At 37.2% G+C, this 21,933-nt stretch overlaps 1 protein-coding gene across 1 annotated transcript in view; it reads right to left on the bottom strand.

Moving 5' to 3' along the window:
* Positions 1-21,933, bottom strand: part of LOC136864016 (RING finger protein 44) — a 344,632-nt gene that overhangs the window by 209,046 nt on the left and 113,653 nt on the right. The window contains exon 5 of the mRNA XM_067140516.2: positions 6,709-6,785. Coding sequence (XP_066996617.2) covers positions 6,709-6,785 — 77 coding nt within the window. The remainder of the gene's footprint in view (positions 1-6,708; positions 6,786-21,933) is intronic.

The raw sequence follows: 21,933 nt of genomic DNA, 5'->3' as shown, positions 1-21,933 counted from the left end.
TAGTGCTGAAATCCGATTTCTTACTTTACTAATGCTGAAAGCCCGAAAATGTAATGTTATTCTTTAATAGGGGAATCAGTCTAGAAGGAAATGTTGAAAGTGATGTGATATCTATCCAGGTTCTTTGTTATCCTAATACTATGGTTTACAGTACATTGCACGTATATAAAGGACGCCACTTACAAACTTGCTTGTTATCTGCTAATTTCTGCGGCCACAAAAGTCACATTTTTCAAGAATGATGACATCTACACATGGTAGATTGTCTGACTGTGCTGTTTTGAACCTTTCTTCTGTCATTTCGAAGTTATTCGCGATCATGAATAATAAACAATCGGCTTTTAGCAACGGCTGATGCACAACGGCTGGCAGAGCTCCATGCGGTACTGGATCGTGACGTCACAGCGCGCCGCTTACGTCAGAGGCCGTTTCACTCGCCTCGCAGAAAGGCACTATTAAATATTTTTTTAATGGTAGAAAACAAGGCAACATACTACAATGTAATACGTTTACGTACTATTTCATTGGTGTACTTTTCAAAAAAAAAATATTTTTGAAAATGATGCATGTTCCCAATTAATGAACAGAAGGAGAGAGAGTGTGTTAGTCAAATGGCAGAGGTTATATGAGACTTACCTCTCATTGCAGCATGTGGTGCGTGGTGTATTGTTGTGTGCCTCATACTAACAGTTGTGAGATTCAAAGGAAAAGGAAGGAGCGGAGCAAGAGGAGAGGTCGGGGAAAGAAGAGGGGGGGCAGAGGGGAAGGGGGAAATTGAGGCAGGGCCGAAGAATGTGGGAAAAGAGATGGCTGCTGAGGAAAGGTGCTGTGAATATTATGAAAAACTGAATTATGACTACAGAATCAACATTTACCAGTTCCCGTTTTGCAAAATGAAATTGAATTGATTAGTAGTGATGGAACTAACAATTCTATTAATATTAATGCAAGAAAGAGTCTGGATGATGAGCATACCCCAGATGCTAAGAATTTAGATCCTAATTTATATTTCAAATTTTACACATTTTTCATCCCAGATTCTAATTGTGATTTTGTACACTTGTTTTTATGTCAGTTGTTCGTACATTTGTTTAGTTATTAGATGTATTACATTAAGGCTGAAGATGGCCAGCCAAGGCCGAAACTAGTCCCCAGTTTAGTAATGTAATTCAATAATATTGCATATTACAGTATTGAAAAGGTGGACCATTACAACATTAATTTTTTTATTATTATTATTGTGACAATTCAATACGGATCAAAACCATGAAGTTCATATCCCATGATTTATATCCTACATTAAGCAAGAAATTTATCGTATTCATATTACGTGACGGAGTGACTGTGTCCTCTTGCCTGTTGAAAATCGCTGCTAACTGGTGCGTTTAACCCCTTCTTGCCCACATTTTCATTCCACTTATCCCTAGGTTTCAACCTATTATTTAGGAAAAATTGAAGCAGAGCACATTGTTTCAGAAAAAGTTAAATATAATAAAATCTGTTGATTACAATGTGTTCAGATTTTCAATGTTATTAGAAAACATACCATCACATCCATTTCTGTTCACTGAGTCATAAGGTTGTTGGTTCAAACCTCCACCCCTATAATGGTGATACTCAACATAGAGGCAGGCTGTATTTGTCACATTCTCATGTTGTATAATCTTTCCAAACCAATAACCACATGATTCTGGAAGTGGAATGATGCCCATATGCTGTATATCAGCTTCTATTTCCTCTGAGCAAATGTTTTCCCATTCCGTATCTCTTATCGGAATGAGCCTGTTTGAATGCTGCATTGATATATGTGCAAGTAGCTATCTCACTGAATAGTTTCTCATAACATAAGTATAAAATAATATATTTCTCGTAATACCCTTTCGAAATTATGGACAAGTTCAACATCATCCACATAATCATTCGGAGTAAGGAAACAAAGTGTTTTGTGTTACCAAAAATGCTGCAGCACCACCACCAGGTCTGAATTCTCGATAGCCGTTTTCACTTATATCACTGTTATCACTAAAATTATCTTGATATGTTATTCACCCACTAAAAATTGACCTTCACCCCTACTCAACAATTTTGTGTCACTTTCTACGCCTATATTCAGCTCAGATTCAATAACTGCAGTATTCAATCCCGCCATGTTTATGGCTGAAGCAGCTGACACGCGCTCCCAGAAATTCAAGACTTTTGCCTAGGCGACGTCAAGACATTGTAGCTCTTCTTTCATTTCCTAAGCCTTGTAGATCGTACTGCGTGTTCATAAATGCCTTATAAACACACTATCTCATAGATATAGATCTCATAGATCGCAGAAGTGTACAGATAATGCAGCCGGGCACTAAGGGCAGGAAAGGGTCAAATTTCCCATTTTTTGCTCGGTTTATTAAAATGGTTGTTTTACTGATTTGCAAATACTGTAATGTGTGAACTGAGTGGCAGAGAAAGGACACGTGCCTGAAACACATTAATAACACAGTTCCACGTAAGAAGAACAAGGAAAAGGCGCTAACGACGGCAGGCATCAGAAAACAAGCTAGTCTCAGAGACACTAGTTCAGCGACAAAACTAGCGAAATACGATAAAGAAGAATTCATTTTATTTAAAACTCAAGCTTTTATGGAGGCAAATATTCCACTGGAAAAAGTTGATCCAAAGATGAGAGAGTGGATGGAGAAATATATACCTTGTTTGTACAGTACCGTACTATACAATTTGGGAAATTTGAGGTTATGGTTTTCCAATAACTTTGTGCAGTTATGCTAGTTCTTTGCAGGTTATAAATTTCATTTTTGTCCGTATTGAAGATCTACTTGTGATACAAATTCTTATAATTTTATTAAATACCTCCTATTCAATACAATAACGTAATAAAAATTTACATATTTATTTATGGTACATCTTTCGCTCCTTTTTCGTGAGTATCATCAGCCAATTACCGTTTACTTAAGGTTATACAAGATCGTGAATATATTCTATTGGATTAAATTATGCTTGTAAACCTGATTGACAAATCTTATGTTTTACAAGTCATATAACAAAAAGATTATGTCTAAGTTAAAACATATTTGTCTAAAAACTATCTAAGTAACATTTTATTGACGAAACTCATCTGGTAAACATCCTTTAAAATTATTTTAAAAACCTTTCGAGATCTGGCTAATTGTATTGATTCAATGTTGCTCGACTTGCATGATTGTCGTTGAAACTTCATATAATACAAGGAGTGCAAACAGAACAAGAAGTAGTTCTCAAGAGGCTAGGAGTAACACTAGACAATTATGCAGCAGAAAGAAAAATATACCAACAAGTCCAATTTGGAACACACAAGAACCATTCAAATTCTACCTCACATTAGACACTTTTTATTCACCAACAAGTTTGTTCATAAACAATACTCTCGTATTGACAACATAAGATTAATGCCAGTACATTTTGTACAAATGTTACTCCAGCAACATCGAGAACAAGTTAAATGTTCATAACATAAGCAATTATCAACTGTAGAAAATTGTTAATATAGTTAACGAAGTTTCAACGACAATCATACAAGTCAAGCAACATTGAATCAATACAATTAGCCAGATCAAAAAAGGTTTTTAAAATAATTTTAAAGGATGTTCACCAGATGAGTTTCGTCAATAAAATGTTACTTAGATAGATTTTAGACAAATATGTTTTAACTTAAAGACAATTTTTTTGTTATATGACTTGTAAAACATTATAAGATTTGTCAATCAGGTTTACAAGCATAATTTAATCCAATAGAATAGATTCACGATCTTATATAACCTTAAGTAAATGATAATTGGCTGATGATGCTCACGAAAAAGGAGCGAGACATGTACCATATTAACAACTTAATAAATATGTAAGTTTTTATTACGTTATTATTGTATTGAATAGGAGGTATTTAATAAAATTATATGAATTTGTATCACATATGGTAGTTCTCTCGTTTTATGACATTTAGGCCTAGATAATGCATGCTGGATCCCTCATTTACTTAAAATTATAAATCATTTAATTCATTCAAATGATGTTAAAGAGCCCTCTAATATTAGGCCTATTGATTTTTAAGGTGCTGGAGACTTACCCACAGCTGGAAGACTGTGGGAAGGTTCTGTACCTCAAATCATCAAGGAGGAGGAGGAAAGAGTAAAAGAAAATGTGAAAGATGAGAGTTTCAATTCAGTGTGATGAAACGACTGATAAAAAAAGGGGCAATGTATGTTTATGGTTCTGGTAAAGGTGCTTAGTTGTGGCGGTAGAACAGTTCAGAAGTTATTTGTAGGGGGAGTGTAAGTTATTGCAAATGCTAATGCTGCTGCATGTTCACAGGCAATTATGAATGTAGTTCACAAATTTGAAATTCAGTACCAGAATGTAGTTTCTATAACTTCAAATTCAGCACATTACATAGGCAAGTGCATAAACGCAGTTCGGGTTTTAGTTTCAGAAGGTTTAGTACACACGCAGTACTGGGCTCATAAACTGAATTTGGTGGGCAGTGTGCAGGCTGTGGAACTTAGTGCTTTGAACCAATGTGTTGTACAGGCAAAATACATCTTTAATAGACAGAAGAAAAAGCATGTATACATTCAATTCTTGAAAAGGAAATATGAAGACAAACCCACTAAAGCTAAACTCTTCCCTATTCCTGTAATCATCAGGTGGAACTCAATAGTATAAAAGTGTTGAGTACCTTGGAGAATATCTTCATGATCAGTCAGTAATGTTGATAGTGAGAGGGCATTCAACATATTGTAAGGTAAAGTCTGACAGGAGAACAGCTCTGACTCCCAGTAATATGGAACTCATGGTATCTGTCTTTTTCAGACTGATGTGTAAATTATAAACTTAGGTTAGGCCCTACTTGTTAAAGTGACAGCTGATACAACTTTCCAAAATTTCCATGTTTTGGTATAATGTGTAATACTGCATGTGTTCTAAGCAGAAGCTTAACTATTGTATATGTAATTATTCAAAAATACAACATTGTTATACTGCAAATGAGTTATCAACTAAATTCTTGGTTTACCTGTTATTGCCGAAAAGTGAAAATAAAATTTAGCGAAATTGACTAAATAAAATTAAAATAGATAAAAATATACCAAAATAACTTTAAAAAGGACAAAATTAGGCAAAAATTTTCATCACAAACAGGTGCCTAACAATAAGCAATCAAGTCTCTTCCACTTTTAATAATAGATTATTAAAAAAACAGCAGTCTATAGTCAAAAGGCAGTTCGGTTTTAGGAAAGGTTATTCCACTGAAGCTCAACTTTTAGGATTCCAGCAAGATATAGCAGATATTATGGATTCAGGAGGTCAAATGAACTGTATCGTGATTGAGCTGTCTAAAGCATTTGATAGGGTGGATCATGGGAGACTACTGGCAAAAATGCATGAAACTGGACTAGACAAAAGAGTGACTGAATGGGTTGCTGTATTTCTAGAAAATAGATCTCGGTGAATTAGAGTAGGCAAAGCTTTATCTCACCCTGTAATAATTAAGAGGGGTATTCCTCAAGGCAGTATTATTGGACCTTTATGTTTTCTTATATATAAGGGAGTGGAAAGGAGTGAGTAAAGGAGTGGAATCAGAGGTTAGGCTTTTTGCAGGTGATTATATTCTGTATAGAGTAACAAATAAGTTACAAGATTGTGAGCAACTGCAAAATGACCTTGATAATGTGAGATAGACAGTAGGCAATGGTACGATGATAAACGGGGTTAAAAGTCAGGTTGTGAGTGTCACAAATAGGAAAAATCCTCTCAGTTTTAATTACTGCATTCAAGGGGTGAAAGTTCGTTTTGGGGATCATTGTAAGTAACTGGGTGTTAATATAAGGAAAGATGTTCATTGGGATAATCACATAAATGGGATTGTAAATAAAGGATACAGATCTCTGCACATAGTTATGAGGGTGTTTAGGGGTTGTAGTAAGGATGTAAAGGAGAGGGCATGTAAGTCTCGGGTAAGACCCCAACTAGAGTATGGTTCCAGTGTATGGGACCCTTACCAGGATTACTTGATTCAAGAACTGGACAAGATCCAAAGAAAAGCAGCTCGATTTGTTCTGGGCGATTTCCGACAAAAGAGTAGCGTTACAAAAATGTTGCAAAAATTGGGTTGGGAAGAACTGGGAGGAAGAAGACGAGCTGCTCGACTAAGTGGTATGTTACATGTGATAGGTGGATGAATAATAAAACATACAAGTGTTATTTAACACAAGTGGTATGTTCTGAGCTGTCAACGGAGAAATGGCGTGGAATGACATTAGTAGATGAATAAGTTTGATTGACATCTTTAAAAAGTACGGAAGGTCACAATATGAAGGTAATGTTCGAATTCAAGAGGACAAATTGGGGCAAATATTCATTTATAGGAAGGGGAGTTAGGGATTGGAATAACTTACCAAGGGAGATGTTCAATAAATTTGCAATGTCATTGAAATCATTTAAGAAAAGGCTAGGAAAACAAGATAGGGAATCTGCCACCTGGGCGACTGCCCTAAACGATGATGAGTATTGACTGTGATTTATATGTTTAGAGATAAACTGTTTTTTTTAAGTTGAAATATGTATAACAAATGGTAAAAGTGGCATCCCAGTAACTTCCCTAGAGATAAAAGACATGGATAATCATTTCCCTGGTGTCAGTGCAAATTCTCAATCACATAAACAAGAATTTCATACCTTTCTACCATCATCCTGACTACTAGTGCGGTAATATGGAGGCGAGTGCTGAATCTGAACAGGACTCAAACGCAGTTCTGAAAAGAGAGCAAATTACAGAAAAGCTTAGAAAGATTTAAGACAAGAGAACTTACCCAGACTATACCAACATACATAATCATTATAGACTGCTATGCCTATCAGCGTTCAGTCTGCAAGCCTCTGAATTTACTAAACGTCGCCACAATCCTCGATTTGCAACTAGTGTTGTGACCTCATTTAGTTCTATACCTCTTATCTTAAAATCGTTAGAAAATGAGTCTAACCATCGTTGTCTTGGTCTACCTCTACTTCTCTTACCCTCCATAACAGAGTCCATTATTCTCCTAGGCAACATATCCTCCTCCATTCGCCTCTCATGACCCCACCACCAAAGCCGGTTTATGCGTACAGCTTCATCCATCGAGTTAATTCCTAAATTAGCCTTTATCTCCTCATTCTGAGTACCCTCCTGCCAGTGTTTCCACATGTTTGTACCAGCAATCATTCTCGCTACTTTCATGTCTGTTACTTCTAACTTATAAGATACCCTGAGTCCACCCAGCTTTCGCTCCCGTCAAGCAAAGTTGGTCTGAAAACAGACCGATGTAAAGATAGTTTCGTCTGGGAGCTGACTTCCTTCCTACAGAATACTGTTGATCGCAACTGCGAGCTTACTGCATTAGCTTTACGACACCTTGATTCAATCTCATTTATTATACTACCATCCTGGGAGAAAAAACAACCTAAATACTTGAAATTATCAACCTGTTCTAACCTTGTATCACCAATCTGACATTCAATTCTGTTGAATTTCTTACCTACTGACATCAATTTAGTCTTCGAAAGGCTTAATTTTCATACCATACTCATTGCACCTATTTTCAAGTTCCAAGATATTAGACTGCAGGCTTTTGGCACAATCTGCCAATAACACGAAGTCGTCAGCATAGGCCAGACTGCTTACTACATTTCCACCTAACTGAATCCCTCCCTGTCATTTTATACCTTTCAGCAGATGATCCATGTAAACTACGAACAGCAAAGGTGAAAGATTAGTCTTGTCTAACTCCTGTAAATACCCTGAACCTCATTCTACTACCAATTCTCACTGAAGCCCAATTGTCAACATAAAGGCCTTTGATTGATTTTAATAAGCTACCTTTCATTCCATAGTCCCCCAGTATGGTGAACATCTTTACCCTCAGTACCCTGTCATATGCTTTCTCTATATCTACGAAACAAACAACTGCCTATTCCTCTCGTAGCATTTTTCAATTACCTGGCGCATACTGAAAATCTGATCCTGACAGCCTCTCTGTGGTCTGAAACCACACTGGTTTTCATCCAACTTCCCCTCAACCACTGATCGCACCCTCCCTTCCAAGATGCCAGTGAATACCTTGCCTGGTATGTACTAATCAATGAGATACTTTGATAGTTGTTGCAATCCTTCCTGTTCCCTTACTTAGATAGGTGCAATTACAGCTTTTGTCCAATCTGAAGGTACCTTACCAACACTCCATGCTAATCTTACTACTCTATGAAGCCATTTCATTCCTGCCTTCCCAATATACTCCACCATTTCACGTCTAATTTCAACTATTCCTGCTGCTTTTTGACAATGGAGTTTATTTACCATCCTTTCCACTTCCTCAAGCGTAATTTCACCAATATAATTTTCCTCCCCCCCATGAGCTTGGCTGTTCGCAACACCACCAGAAAGATTTCCTTTTACGTTGAGAAGATGTTCAAAATATTCCCTCCACCTCTCCAGTGATTCCCTGGGATCTATTATGAGTTCACCTGAATTACTCAAAACGCTGTTCATTTCCTTTTTCCCTCCCTTCCTAAGATTCTTTATTACTGTCCAGAAAGGTTTCCCTGCTGCTTGAACTTGCCTTTCCAGGTTATTACCAAAATCTTACCAAGACTTCTTTTCGGATTCAACAAGTATTTGTTTCACTGTGTTTCTTTCATCTATGTATAAATCCCTGTCTGCCTCGGCCCTTGTTTGGAGCCATTTCTGATGAGCCTTCTTTTTACGTTTAAAAGCTGCTCTTACTTCTTCATTCCACCAAGATGTTTCGCCTTTTCCCATCTTTATACACAGTTTTTCCTAGGCATTCCCTTGCTGTTGCTATTACAGCATCCCTGTATGCCACCCATTCTCTTTCTATATCCTGAACCTGCTTACTGTCTACTGTTTTAAACTTGTCACTGATCATATGCATGTACTTGTCTAATTTCCTCGTCCTAGAGATTTTCTACCCTTATTTGTTTGCACACAGATTTCACTTTTTCTATCCTAGGCCTAGAGATACTTAGTTCACTACAGATCAGATAGTGGTCTGTATCATTGAAAAATCCCCAGAAACTCGTACATTCCTAACAGATTTCCTGAATTTAACGTCAAAAATTTCTGCTCGGCAGTTCCTCTTTACTCCTCGCTTGTGGACGTGGTGCTTGAGGTGCGTTTGATTCGAGATCTCTCCGCTTATCCACCTGAAAACATTGTTTTTCACAAAATCTCTTCTGTCAACTTACGGCCTCAAGTTCACCTCACATTATTGAATATAATACTGTAATATAGGTTTAAAACTATTGTACACACTACTAGTAAGATCCATGCAAGGTATATGCCATGAAAATTTTTAACTCGACATAACAATCCAACCAATAGATGATGACTCATTGATCATAATCCACAAGGAACTGTTTTTTTACAAGAATTGGGCAATACAATGGTCTTCTACCCATTTATATTGTATATCAATACCCTAGAACAAAATTAGCTGATTGTGTATTCTTGCTAAGATCTCTCATGACAGAATGTTTAAAAGGTTTTATATATCGTTCCAAGGTCAGTAGTCTATTTTTAACAGCTGTTTAGTTATAATTAAAAAAGTAGATTTTATATGAAACTTAGTGCTCCTGTTAATTTTATACACAGTTACAAGCATTTACCAATGCCTGCAGATAGAAATGTACAGAACTGTATATAGAACATTATGTCTTTTCTAGAACTTTATAAGGAGGTATTTGTTTTTCAGCTATCCAAATGTTTTATGATATAACACAATTGTAAATTACAAGGTATTTTAGAAGGTTATGTTTGTATATACATATATTATAAATATTCTAATGTAACTAGCTGAATGTCCTTGTTACTTCGTCCTAGGCTGATGGCATATACCATGCCAATACCGGTACCTAAAAATGACAATAGAAATGTGACGTTTTAATTATTTCACATTTTTTATAGTATTGAACAGGTGGAAAATCCTACCCTTATTTTTGATTGTAGATTTCCTGAATTTGAAGTCAGTTAAGATGTCTATACTGAAGGGAGAACATCTTAAAAATGAAGTGTTCATAACAGAAGCCAAAGAAAAACCACCATTTTAACACATCTATTACTTTCCTCTTCTATGTCTTATTTGGCATGTCTGATTTACTTATCCACAACATGTCCATAATTTGGATGTTTCCAACTCATTTCAAATAAAGCTTTAAAATATCAGTTAAGGAATTCTTTACAGCGGTTTAACTTATTATACTATTTAAAAAATATAAAAATAACTCAGAATATTAAAAATCAATGAAAAAGTACTCATGCATTACATCTAGTCAAATGTACCTCAGTGGGATCAACCATTAGTAAAATATTTAAGACTATATATCATATTTATCGTTAAATTCTGGAAGGTAGATCAAAGGTACACTACTTCAGAATAATTAAAATTCTTATCTAGTAACAAGTGTACAAGGCCCGATCAGGATCAATCAGGACATGAGTCTTCTCAAACATGAATATGTTCTTCACAGGGAACTATGGCAGCAAAGGTTAAACTAACCAAAAAAGTCAGGGATATAAATGACAAAATCAAGTACCATACAGAATTAATAGGGCACTGCACAAACTTTAGAGCTCATTTTAGACATTGCTGCTGAATGTCCCATGATTTAGTGCATGTGAAGTCAGATTAGTTTCTTAGAGGTATGTATGACAATGTTTATATGAAAATCATTCAGGTAGAAATGGGAGTGGCCATGTCCTCTGACAGGTAACAACCCAGCATTTCATGAAATGATGTTTGTTGTTTAAAGGGGCCTAATAGCTAGGTCATTGGTCCTTAATGGTACAAGGTGAATGAAATAAAAATTAAAACTTCAAAATGTATCCACTGACTTGAATCGAAAAGAAATGATGAAAAATGATCGTGAAACAAAACTATCAGTGGATCCACTGGGAAGATACTCATTATCTAAAGGGGTACAAAAACCAGGTCACTGGCCCCCTCAAAATAGTACTAATCACTGGTAAAGCAGAACCATAATGTTCCTCCTATAGTGGTACTAATCACAGGTAACGTAGACTGGTGTTTCTCGCAAAGTGGTACTAATCACAGGTTTTTGTAGACCCATGGTATGTCACACACAATGGCACCAATCACAGGCAACACAAACCTATGGTGTTTCGCACATAGTGGTACTACTGTACTCATAAGCAACGCAAACCCGTGGTATTCCTCATATAGTGGAAATAATCATGGGTGCCAGTATTCCCGTGGTGTTCCTCACATAGTGGAACTAATCACAGGCCACATATACTTATAGTGTTGCTTATATGGTGGTACTAATCATAGGCAATGTAGACCCACGGAGTATCACACATTATGGCAACGCCCACAGGCAACACAAACCCATGGTGTTTGCAACATAATGGCACTTACCATGGGCGCTGGACAAACCCGTGGTGTTTCTCACTTACTGGCACTGATCACAGCAACGTAGACCCATGATGTTTCTCACAAAGTGGTACTACTCATAGGTAACGCACACCCATTCTGAACACAGTGGAACCGACCAGTGGAATACACACAATGACCACTATCGCAAACAACACCCAGCCTCATAGTGTTTCTAGCATAATGGTACTGCTCCTATGTAACGTAGACTCATGGTTTTCCTCGCAATGTGGTACTAGTCATAAGTAACGTCGACCCATGGTGTTCCGCACTAATAAGTATTCTCATAGTTCTAATTTCATCATCCCTTGGTCGCCCCTTTTAGTCACCTCTTACAAAAGGCAGGGCATACAGTTGGTGTATTCGTCTGCCCAAAGGGGATCATTTAATGAAAGATAAGTTTAGAGTGGGATTCAAAACTTATCCTGCTTTCAACTGTCCTCATGAGACTGAACAACCCCATTCCTTATAACCATGATTTTTTAAAATTTGTTTTTGTAAAATTTGTTTTACATCATACCGGCACAGACAGGTCTTATGGTGATATTTATTTATTTATTATGCCTTTGTAGGTGGCGAAGTTAGGACTCTTGGCCCCCTCTTACACTTAACCACTGTAGTGATACATCATTGAGAGCAGAGTTTGAGTACATAATATTATATAGTGAATAATAACCTACACAAAAATACATTACACTTTTCTAACTCACATTCATTCGATCTTCCAGTCATACAAGTTAGTCAGCTGCATTCAGCAGGTAATCTCGGCAAGCAGTCTTAAATTTAAGTAATGAGGTGGAATTTCTGACACTGACAGGCAAGGAATTCCAAAGTCTGGAACCCGCCACAACAAAGGAATTGTTGTACATAGAGGATTGGTGAACAGGAATAGAAAGGGAGGAACCAGAGTGGGTATTTCTTTTGTGAAAGGAGGACAAATACTTAAGCTGGGATGAAATGTATAGTGGTCTGTCTTCAGAGAGCAGTCTGTATATCTGTATCAGTATGCGATACGTTCGTCGCTTGTCAGGTTTCAGCCATGAAATAGTGTGATAGTATGGGGTGACATGTGTATCATAACTTAGACTGTATATAAATCTAAGGCAACAATTAAGCGCTCGCTGAAGTTTCGAAGTCTGCTCTTTTGTTGCATCTACCAGAATGACGTCAGAGTAGTCGAGGACGGGAAGCACCAGCGTTTGTATGAGTCTCAGTCTCACATTACAAGGTAAAATATCGCTGTTTCTTTTAACCGAATGAAGTATCGAAAATATTTCTTTTACACACATTCTTAATATATTCAGACCAATTTAAAGTTTCGTTCATTGTCACTCCCAGATTTCTCACAGTTTGGCTGAATGGAATAACTCTACCATTCAGTATAACTGGAGGAATAGTTTCGTATCTTAGTGTGGCCAACAATTTTTGATAGCCAATAATGCTTGCTTGTGTCTTGGAGGGGTTAAGGAGGAGGGAATTTTTCAAGGAGTAAGCATTAAGTCGCTGAAGGTCAGCATTGATGCCTGTTATGGCATGAGGCAAATCAGAGGTAAATTTGTAAGTCGTCCGCATAAAGATGGTAGCTACAATTCTTTAAATTAGATGAAATGTCGTTTATGTACAAGATAAAGAGCAATGGGCCTAAAACACTACCCTGCAGCATGCCTTCCTTCCTGGTTAGCCAGTGAGAGGTTTGATCAAGAGTTATAATTAGTTGCGTGCGATTTTTGAGGTATGATAAAAAGAAATTAATAGTTCGTTGATCGAAGTAGTAAGATTGCATCTTGTTTAATAGAGTCTGGATGTTTATAGTGTCAAATGCACTACTGAAATCGAGGAGAGTAAGTATTGTCACTAGTCTTTGGTCTATTGCGTGCTGTATGTCATCAGTCACTTTGAGCAGGGCAGTTGCTGTGCTGTGTCCCTTCTTGAAGCCAGATTGCAATGGGTCTAGGAGAGAATGGTTGTTTGGGATAGGAAAGGGCTAGGAGTGGGAAGGAAGTGGCCATGGCCTTATTATGGTACTAATTTAAATTTTTCTCATGATTTGCAACTTTCAATTCATTGATTGTAAGTTAAAAGTTATTTCAAGACAGCTGACGATTGCCTAATGAGGCCAAAACATGTACCGTTATTGTAATGTTTTTACGATTTTGAAATGTAAATAGACTTATGTATTAACTACTGTAAGTTTTTTCAACATATAATGGTCAATCATCATTATTATTTTCATTTCTCCTTGTCCAGCTCCTGCCAGGTCAGGGTGGGGTGTTGATGGCACTTCTCCACCGTTGCCTCTCCTTCCACCATTCCTCTTCAATAATTGTATTCCAGTCCAGTCTTCTTTTTCTTATAATATCCTTGACAGAGTCCAGAGTCCACCTATCTCTGGGCCTCCCTCTTGCCCTCTTTCCTTGTATCTTAGCTTCCAAAATTTGTTCTGGTATCCTTCCCTCCTCCTCCCTCATAACATGTCCAAGGCATCTCAATTTATTCTTCTCCATCCTATCACTGTTTTCCCACCCCTACCTCTTTTCTGACCTCAACATTTCTTACTGTTTCTCCTCGTCTTCCCTATCATACTCCTAAGAAACTTCATCTCACTGGCCTGAATTTTACTTTCATTTCTTGGTGTCAAAGTCCAAGTCTCTAATGCATACATTAATATAAGGGTACAGTACATCTTGTACATTATCTCTTTACATTTCATAGAAACATCTATTCCACACCAGGTTCCTTACATTCTATTAGAACGTATTTCCCTCTTGTACCCCTCTGCTGAACTTATCCAACCTTTCATCTTGAATTATTTCACTTCCCAAATATTTGAAGTACTCTGTATCGTCAAGCTTCTGTCCCCTGATACTAGAGATTCCTATCCCGTTTTTCATACCATATTTCTCAATATTGTCATTTAAAGACTAGTTGGTTTTGCACTTCTGTATTGTTGACTCTCCAGATCACTAGGCCATCTGCAAACAATATTTTCATATCCCTACCATATCTTGCCTTTGTTTCTCTTTGAATTTCATCCATAACCATTATGAACATAAGTGGAGACAAGTCTCCCTGTCTTAGTCCAGTTTGGTTTCTAAACCAATCAGTTCTCCCCACTGGAAATATTCTTATGCATTTCTTTCACTAGTTCCCTTGATTGCCCTCCACACCCTTTTCTTTCCAGGGTTTCCCCACGCCTTTTCTCTATTAACACTATCGAATGCCTGCTCTAGATCAAGGAATAACATCACCAGACCTTTTCTATATTCCCACTGTTTTTCCATCAATAATCTCATGGTAAATATAGGGTCACTTTACAAAAAACAATATAAATATAAGTCACCACCTTATCAATACAAAATTTATTCACATTCAGCTAGTAAATATGGTCAAGACCGGTTTCGACCACTAAGGGGTCATTTTCAGTTGACATGCATAAAATATATATTTTACAAAAACACCACATATAATGATTAAAACTTAAATAAAATCGGACTGATCATAAATGTTGGTATGTATGTCTTGGTACATTTGAGCTATTGTATGTGTCAATCCTAAATTTTCCAGCATACAGTGTCAAGGTAAGTGGTTAGCTAATATACATTATCCATGAAATTACATGCTATTTTTCATGTTATCACTATGTAATTTGGGTTGTACAATGTGGAATGAGATATACATACATTTGTGTAAATTAATAAGTTCAGTAATATACATTAAAAATTTGGTTCTTAAATTACATTAATTGATTGTTGATCAGTCATATAAAAATGTAGAATTATTGGTTTGGACACTTGTGATTAAAATATTAGTATGCAATACCTTGTTGGCATATATCTTAAATACTAAAGTATCAGTTTATAAAGCCTATTCTTCTTATTTTATGTCTTGGAATAGGGTTAAACTTTTAAAAAAACTATTTGTTTTGTTTAGCATAGTCATTGGATAGTCTTGTTAAATTAGACACTTAACTAAAACAGTGGTATATATATGCCTGGTTAAAAATACATTGCATTAACATTATTGATATGTGGTGCTATATATACATTGTTTGGGGTAAAATGGGATAACGAGGTTTTCACAACAGTATTTGATTAGTTATAATGTTCTGATAAAATGGGTCTGTAAAAATATATCTATATACGAAATTGCAGTTAGGTAAGTATTTGTATAATCTGCATGCAATTCAGGTAATGTTGTATGTCTGGAGATATCTTAGGCAGCTACTGTTGTTGAGTTATTAAGAGTCTTAAATATATAGATAGAGCATGTTCTTCATTTCGTGTGCCGTAATAAGTTGAGTTGGTGACATTTGTAAGAACGCGTTGAATGTATGCGTCCCGGTAGGGTGCACGTTGATTTTAATATTTAATATTTTAATCACAAGTGTCCAAACCAATAATTCTACATTTTTATATGACTGATCAACAATCAATTAATGTAATTTAAGAACCAAATTTTTAATGTATATTACTGAACTTATTAATTTACACAAATGTATGTATATCTCATTCCACATTGTACAACCCAAATTAGATAGTGATAACATGAAAAATAGCATGTAATTTCATGGATAATGCATATTAGCTAACCACTTACCTTGACACTGTATGCTGGAAAATTTAGGATTGACACATACAACAGCTCAAATGTACCAAGACATACAAACCAACATTTATGATCAGTCCGATTTTGTTTAAGTTTTAATCATTATATGTGATGTTTTTGTAAAATATACATTTTATGCATGTCAACTGAAGATGACCCCTTAGGGGTCGAAACCGGTCTTGACCATATTTACTAGCTGAATGTGAATAAATTTTGTATTGATAAGGTGGTGACTTATATTGTTTTTTGTAAAGTAATATCTATCAATACGGAAAGAAACTTATAAACAACAGTAAATATAGGGTCAATCGTTGACCTGCCCTGTCAAAATCCATATGGCTCTTGTAAATTTCTTTCCACCCTTCCTCTCATCGTTTCTATTATTCTCTCCAATATTTCAGCTACCCGTGACAACAGTGTAATTCCTCACTAACTGTCACATACCTTCCTATCACCTTTCTTAAATATTGGTATTACAAGCAAGATACCCGTGCTTCGCTACGGTATTTTACTGAAATTTGTAACTGAATGCTTATTGTTTTAGATATATAATCCGCCGAAATTCGCGATCTGACTCGTTTTCAGCGAGAATCCACCAAAATTCCCGATCTGACTCGTTTTCTATTAGAATATGGCACGTTTCCTCCCATTTTTGAACCTTCCTTTCCAGCAATCGATTTCGTACTACCCGGGCTAGGCTCAGGTATTCCTCCCGGTCAGCTGGGTCCATAAATCTTTGCCATCTTTTCCTATAATCATTTTTAATATGGATAAAATCCTTCAGGAGATCCGGCGTGGTGTCATATTGGGTGCCTTGGCAGCACTGAACCCGCGGCCGGACTGCATTCTTAGTCATTACCCGTCCAGGAGCCGTTTCCAGCCCGGTCCGCACATTTGACGACGGTCCGGAACATTATTATTATTATTATTATTATTATTATTATTATTATTATTATTATTATTATTATATGTTGCTGGGATGAATGATGACAGGGAAAACCGGAGTATCCGGAGAAAAACCTGTCCCGCCTCCGTTTTGTCCAGCACGAATGTCACATGGAGTGACCGGGATTTGAACCACGGAACCCAGCTGTGAGAGGCCGGCGCACTGTCGCCTGAGCAACAGAGGATCCTTATAAGTACATTAAGTACAGTAATATCAATTGGTCTCACCTCCTTTTACACCCCACCTCCGTTAAGTTAATTCACCGCCACCCTCCCCCCCAAAAAATATTAAAAGAAGGCGTGTTTCTTTATGTTTAAATGAGATTCCAAACACCAATGTTCACGTCTATTACCTTCAGTTTTGAGATATAAGTATCCCTATAAAAATAATTTACTCTTCTCACTTCATTTCACACTACTCCCCCCCCCCCCCCGCCCCCCTAAGTGAATTTTCCCCGCAAAAAAAATACTTGTTTCTTTAATAGTAACGGATCTTCTAAATACCAATTATCACGACTAACTTCTTCAGTTTTTGATTTATGTGTCCTCGTGAAAGGATTTCAACTCCTTTACACTCCCGCCCCCCAAGATGGTTTCCCCCCCTAAAAACGTGTTTTTCTTTGTTTTTAAACGAGATCCAAATACGAATTTTCACATCTGTAACAACTTTAGTTTTTATTAGATGTATGTATTCTCATACAATTCAGTCAATTTTTCAATTCTTTCACCCCCCATTCATGGATTTTCCAAGAATACGTGTTTCTTTACTTTTAAAGCAGATTGCAAATATCAAATTTTACGTCTGTAACATCTTCATTTTTGAGATATCAGTAGCCTAATTAAAGGAATTCAACACCATTTTTAGAAAACTTTACCCCCTCCTTCCACCCAAGGGGTATTTCCAAAAACTAAAATTACACGTTTCTTTATGTTTAATAGAGATTAAAAAATCCATTTTTCACTTCTGTAACATGTTAAGTTTTTTAGACATACTGTAAAAATTCTCATTTTAAAATTTCACCCCTTTTGAGTTCCCCTTAAATGGAGTTTCCAAAAACAAATCACCTATGTTTCTTTACATTTACAGGAGATTCGAAACACCCACTTTTTACGTCTGTAACATTTTACGTTTCCAAGATATTCTGGAGATTCTTTCAAAAAATTCACCCCAATGTGTCACTTCTGTTTAACCGCCATTAATTGGATTTTCCAAAAACTAAAAAATACGTGTATTTTTAAAGAAGACCCCATATACAAATTTTCAGTTCTGTAATATCTTCCGTTTCTGAGATATATGTATCCTCATTAAAGGCGTTCAGCCCATTTTTCACCCTTTTACACCCCTCCTATTGGGATTTACAGGAAACAAAAAAATATGTTTTCCTTTATTTTTAGAGGAGATTCTAACTACCAATTTTTACACCTGTAAATTTTAAAGTTTTAAGAGGTAGACACTCATTTTAAAAAATTCACCCCCACCTTTTCACCCCCCAATATTTGGATTTTCCAAAAACCAAAAAATACGTGTTTCTTTACTTTTAAAGGAGATCCCAAATACCAATTTTCAGGTCTGTAATATCTTCAGGTTCTGAAATATAAGTAGACTCATTAAAGGCATTCGGCCGGGCTGAGTGGCTCGGACGGTTAAGGCGCTGGCCTTCTGGCCCCAACTTGGCAGGTTCGATCCTGGCTCAGTCCGGTGGTATTTGAAGGTGCTCAAATATGTCAGCCTTGTGTCGGTAGATTTACTGGCACTTAAAAGAACTCCTGCGGGACTAAATTCCGGCACCTCGGCGTCTCCGAAAACCGTAAAAGAGTAGTTAGTGGGATGTAAAACAAATAACATTATTATTAAAGGCATTCAACCCATTTTTCAACCTTCTCCACCCTTCCTATTGGGATTTTCCGAAAACAAAAGAATACGTGTTTATTTTTAAAGGAGATTCTAAATACCAATTTTCACATCTATAACCTTTAAAAGTTTTGAGATATAGATACACTCATTTTAAAATTTCACCCCCCTTTTCACCCCCTTAGCGAAGGAATATCCAAAAATCCTCTCTTAGCGAGCACCTACATCTTAATATGAATATATCCCCAAAATTTAATTTCTTCTTTGGCTCTGCGATGATGAATCAGTCAGTCAGTCAGTCAGTCAGTCAGTCAGTCAAGTCAAGTCAAGTCATTTTATATATATAGACTAGCATGTGCCCGCGGCTTTGCCCGCGTTTACTGATTTAATCGTTAGATGTTTCTAAACTATTTATTTAAAAGCAAATTAATGCATTATATTTATTAACTCGCATCGTTTTGACATAAATTGCATGAAATACATTATTTCATTTTTATTACATTGTTACTTTCAATCCTTAAGATACCGGGTTGGTGGATGGGACAATATTAAAATCATGTAAAAGACCATGTTATATAATACAAAATATAGCGTATTGTTTCCTTATAGAGCTTTGGAATAAAATATATTAATGTCCTTCCATTTGGAGGTAAGATGTATACTGTATTGTGTTTGCCTTTCGAACTCTTGAACAATCCACGTACAGCTGACAATGGCAAAAGCACCGTTTTCGAAGATGGAGTCCTACAACTTTAAGCGATTGTCCTACATCAAAATTTCAGATCTCTGTGTGCCGTAGATTTGACTGGGCTTCGCACACATACACACATACACACAAACACTTCCGAATATTATGGGCTGATGGCTCCTCATGTCGCAGACCGAAAATGGCTTCCTACTCAGTGGACTTACAGTCCGAGGAATACTACTTCGCCCGCGGCATGCTCAGTCATAATGGTGGCTTCAGTAATATTCGTCCTCAGCTTCAGAGCATCAACAGCGTCATATGCCCTCACACCATATAAGACCAAAAACGGTTTCCTACGACCTGGACGTAAAATGGCTCCTTGAATATTGTGTTCTCTACCTATCTTATGTACGTTGCCTAGCGACAGCGACTCTATGCATTTAATCTTCGTGACAGCACGTTGGATTGTCATATCCCAATGCACGTTTTCCAATGGTTTTTCGTTCATAACTCACCAACGAAAGCGAAAATGAAAATTCCGGCTTTGAGGTGCATTCGGACCCCTCTCCATCTACCTATGTTCAAAATTTCAGATCTCTGCCTACTGTAGATTTTGCTGGGCATTGCGCACAGACACAGACATACAAACACTTCCTTTTATAATTATAGATTACACCTTTACATCAATTATCAGATACTTGCTTTTTCCTCCGTATAAAGCTTAGCAGGCTGTATAACCAATGTAGACCAATTGGTCCTGCTGCCATTATCATTTCCACACACATTTCATCCATCCTTGATGCTTTTCCTGTTTTCATTTGTTTAACAGACATTTCCACCTCTGCCATCACAATATCACTTTCCTTTTTATTTACTGCTACATTCTATTCTGCATAATTTCTCACATTCAGGAGCTTATTGAAATAATTGTCAATATGGACCCAAAATGAAGTTTAGTTCATGTCAAAGAGTGTTATTTTTAGTATTTAAGAATGTATGTATCTACTGAGAAGCCCAGTTAAAGAGTCAAAACTAGTACTAGTATTTTTAACATAAAATATAATGGAACTTTAAATCTTATTGATCAGGCAGAACATCCCCACCTCTGAATCAGAGATCAAATCTCCTTTACATTGCACCATCACTGATAAGACTTACAGTGATGGCATGAGCAAGTGTGACAAATTATATTAATGTAGAAATAAGTTCCAGACACTGAAGTAAATCTGAGAAAATTCTCTGTACTTAAAAACCAGCTCTGGCTTCAAGTCTTGCCTCCAATTGCAAGGCAACAGGCCACTAGCCTCAAAAGTGGTTTGCTAACGTGAGTGTGTGTGTGTGTGTGTGAAAGAGAGAGAGAGAGAGAGAGAGAGAGAGAGATGCAGCAGAGGGGGTAGGTTATAATCTAATTGTCTTTACTGTAGTAAGAAAATGAATGTTATTTTGCTATTTTTTGCTATTTGCTTTACGTCGCACCGACACAGATAGGTCTTATGGCGACGGTGGGACAGGAAAGATCTAGGAATAGGAAGGAAGCGTCAGTGGCCTTAATTAAGGTACAGCCCGAGCATTTGCCTGGTGTGAAAATGGGTAATCACGGAAAACCATCTTCAGGGCTGCCGACAGTGGGATTCAAACCCACTATCTCCCGGATAGTGGGAGATATCTCACAGCTGCGCGCCCCTAACCGCACGGCCAACTCGCTTGGTGAAAATTAATGCACGACAATGATTTAACCACGTGACCTTGCCGCGGTGGGGAGGCTTGCGTGTCCCAATGATGCAGATAGCCGAGCCGCAGGTGCAACCATATCGGATGGGTATCTGTTGAGAGACCAGACTAACGAATGGTTCATCGAAAGGGGGGTAGCAGCCTTTCGCTAGTTGCAAGGGTGGCAGTCTAGATGATTGACTGATACGGCCTTGTAATAATACTCAACATGGCTTAGCTGTGTTGATACTGCTACACGGCTGAAAGCAACGGGAAACTACAGCCGTAACCACCTCCCGAGGACATGCAGCTCTCTCTGTATGAATGATGTACTGATGATGGCTTCCTCCCGGGTAAAATATTCCGGAGGTAAACTAGTCCCCCATTCGGATCTCCGGGTGGGGACTACACGAGAGGGGGTGATCATCAGGAAGATGGATACTGACATTCTGCGAGTCGGAGCGTGGAATGTTAGAAGTTTGTATCGTTGTGGTAGGTTAGAGAATCTGAAAAGGGAGATGGATAGGCTAAAGTTAGATGTAGTTGGTATAAGTGAAGTACGTTGGCAGGAAGAACAGGATTTTTGGTCAGGCGACTACCGAATTATCAACACGAAATCAAACAGGGGTAATGCAGGAGTTGGTTTAATAATGAAT

Source organism: Anabrus simplex, chromosome 2, assembly GCF_040414725.1.
Source record: "Anabrus simplex isolate iqAnaSimp1 chromosome 2, ASM4041472v1, whole genome shotgun sequence".
In the NCBI taxonomy this organism is placed as follows: Eukaryota; Metazoa; Arthropoda; class Insecta; order Orthoptera; family Tettigoniidae; genus Anabrus; species Anabrus simplex.
The sequence above is the reverse complement of the archived record's forward strand: the minus strand, read 5'-3'. Positions and strand labels throughout refer to the sequence as shown.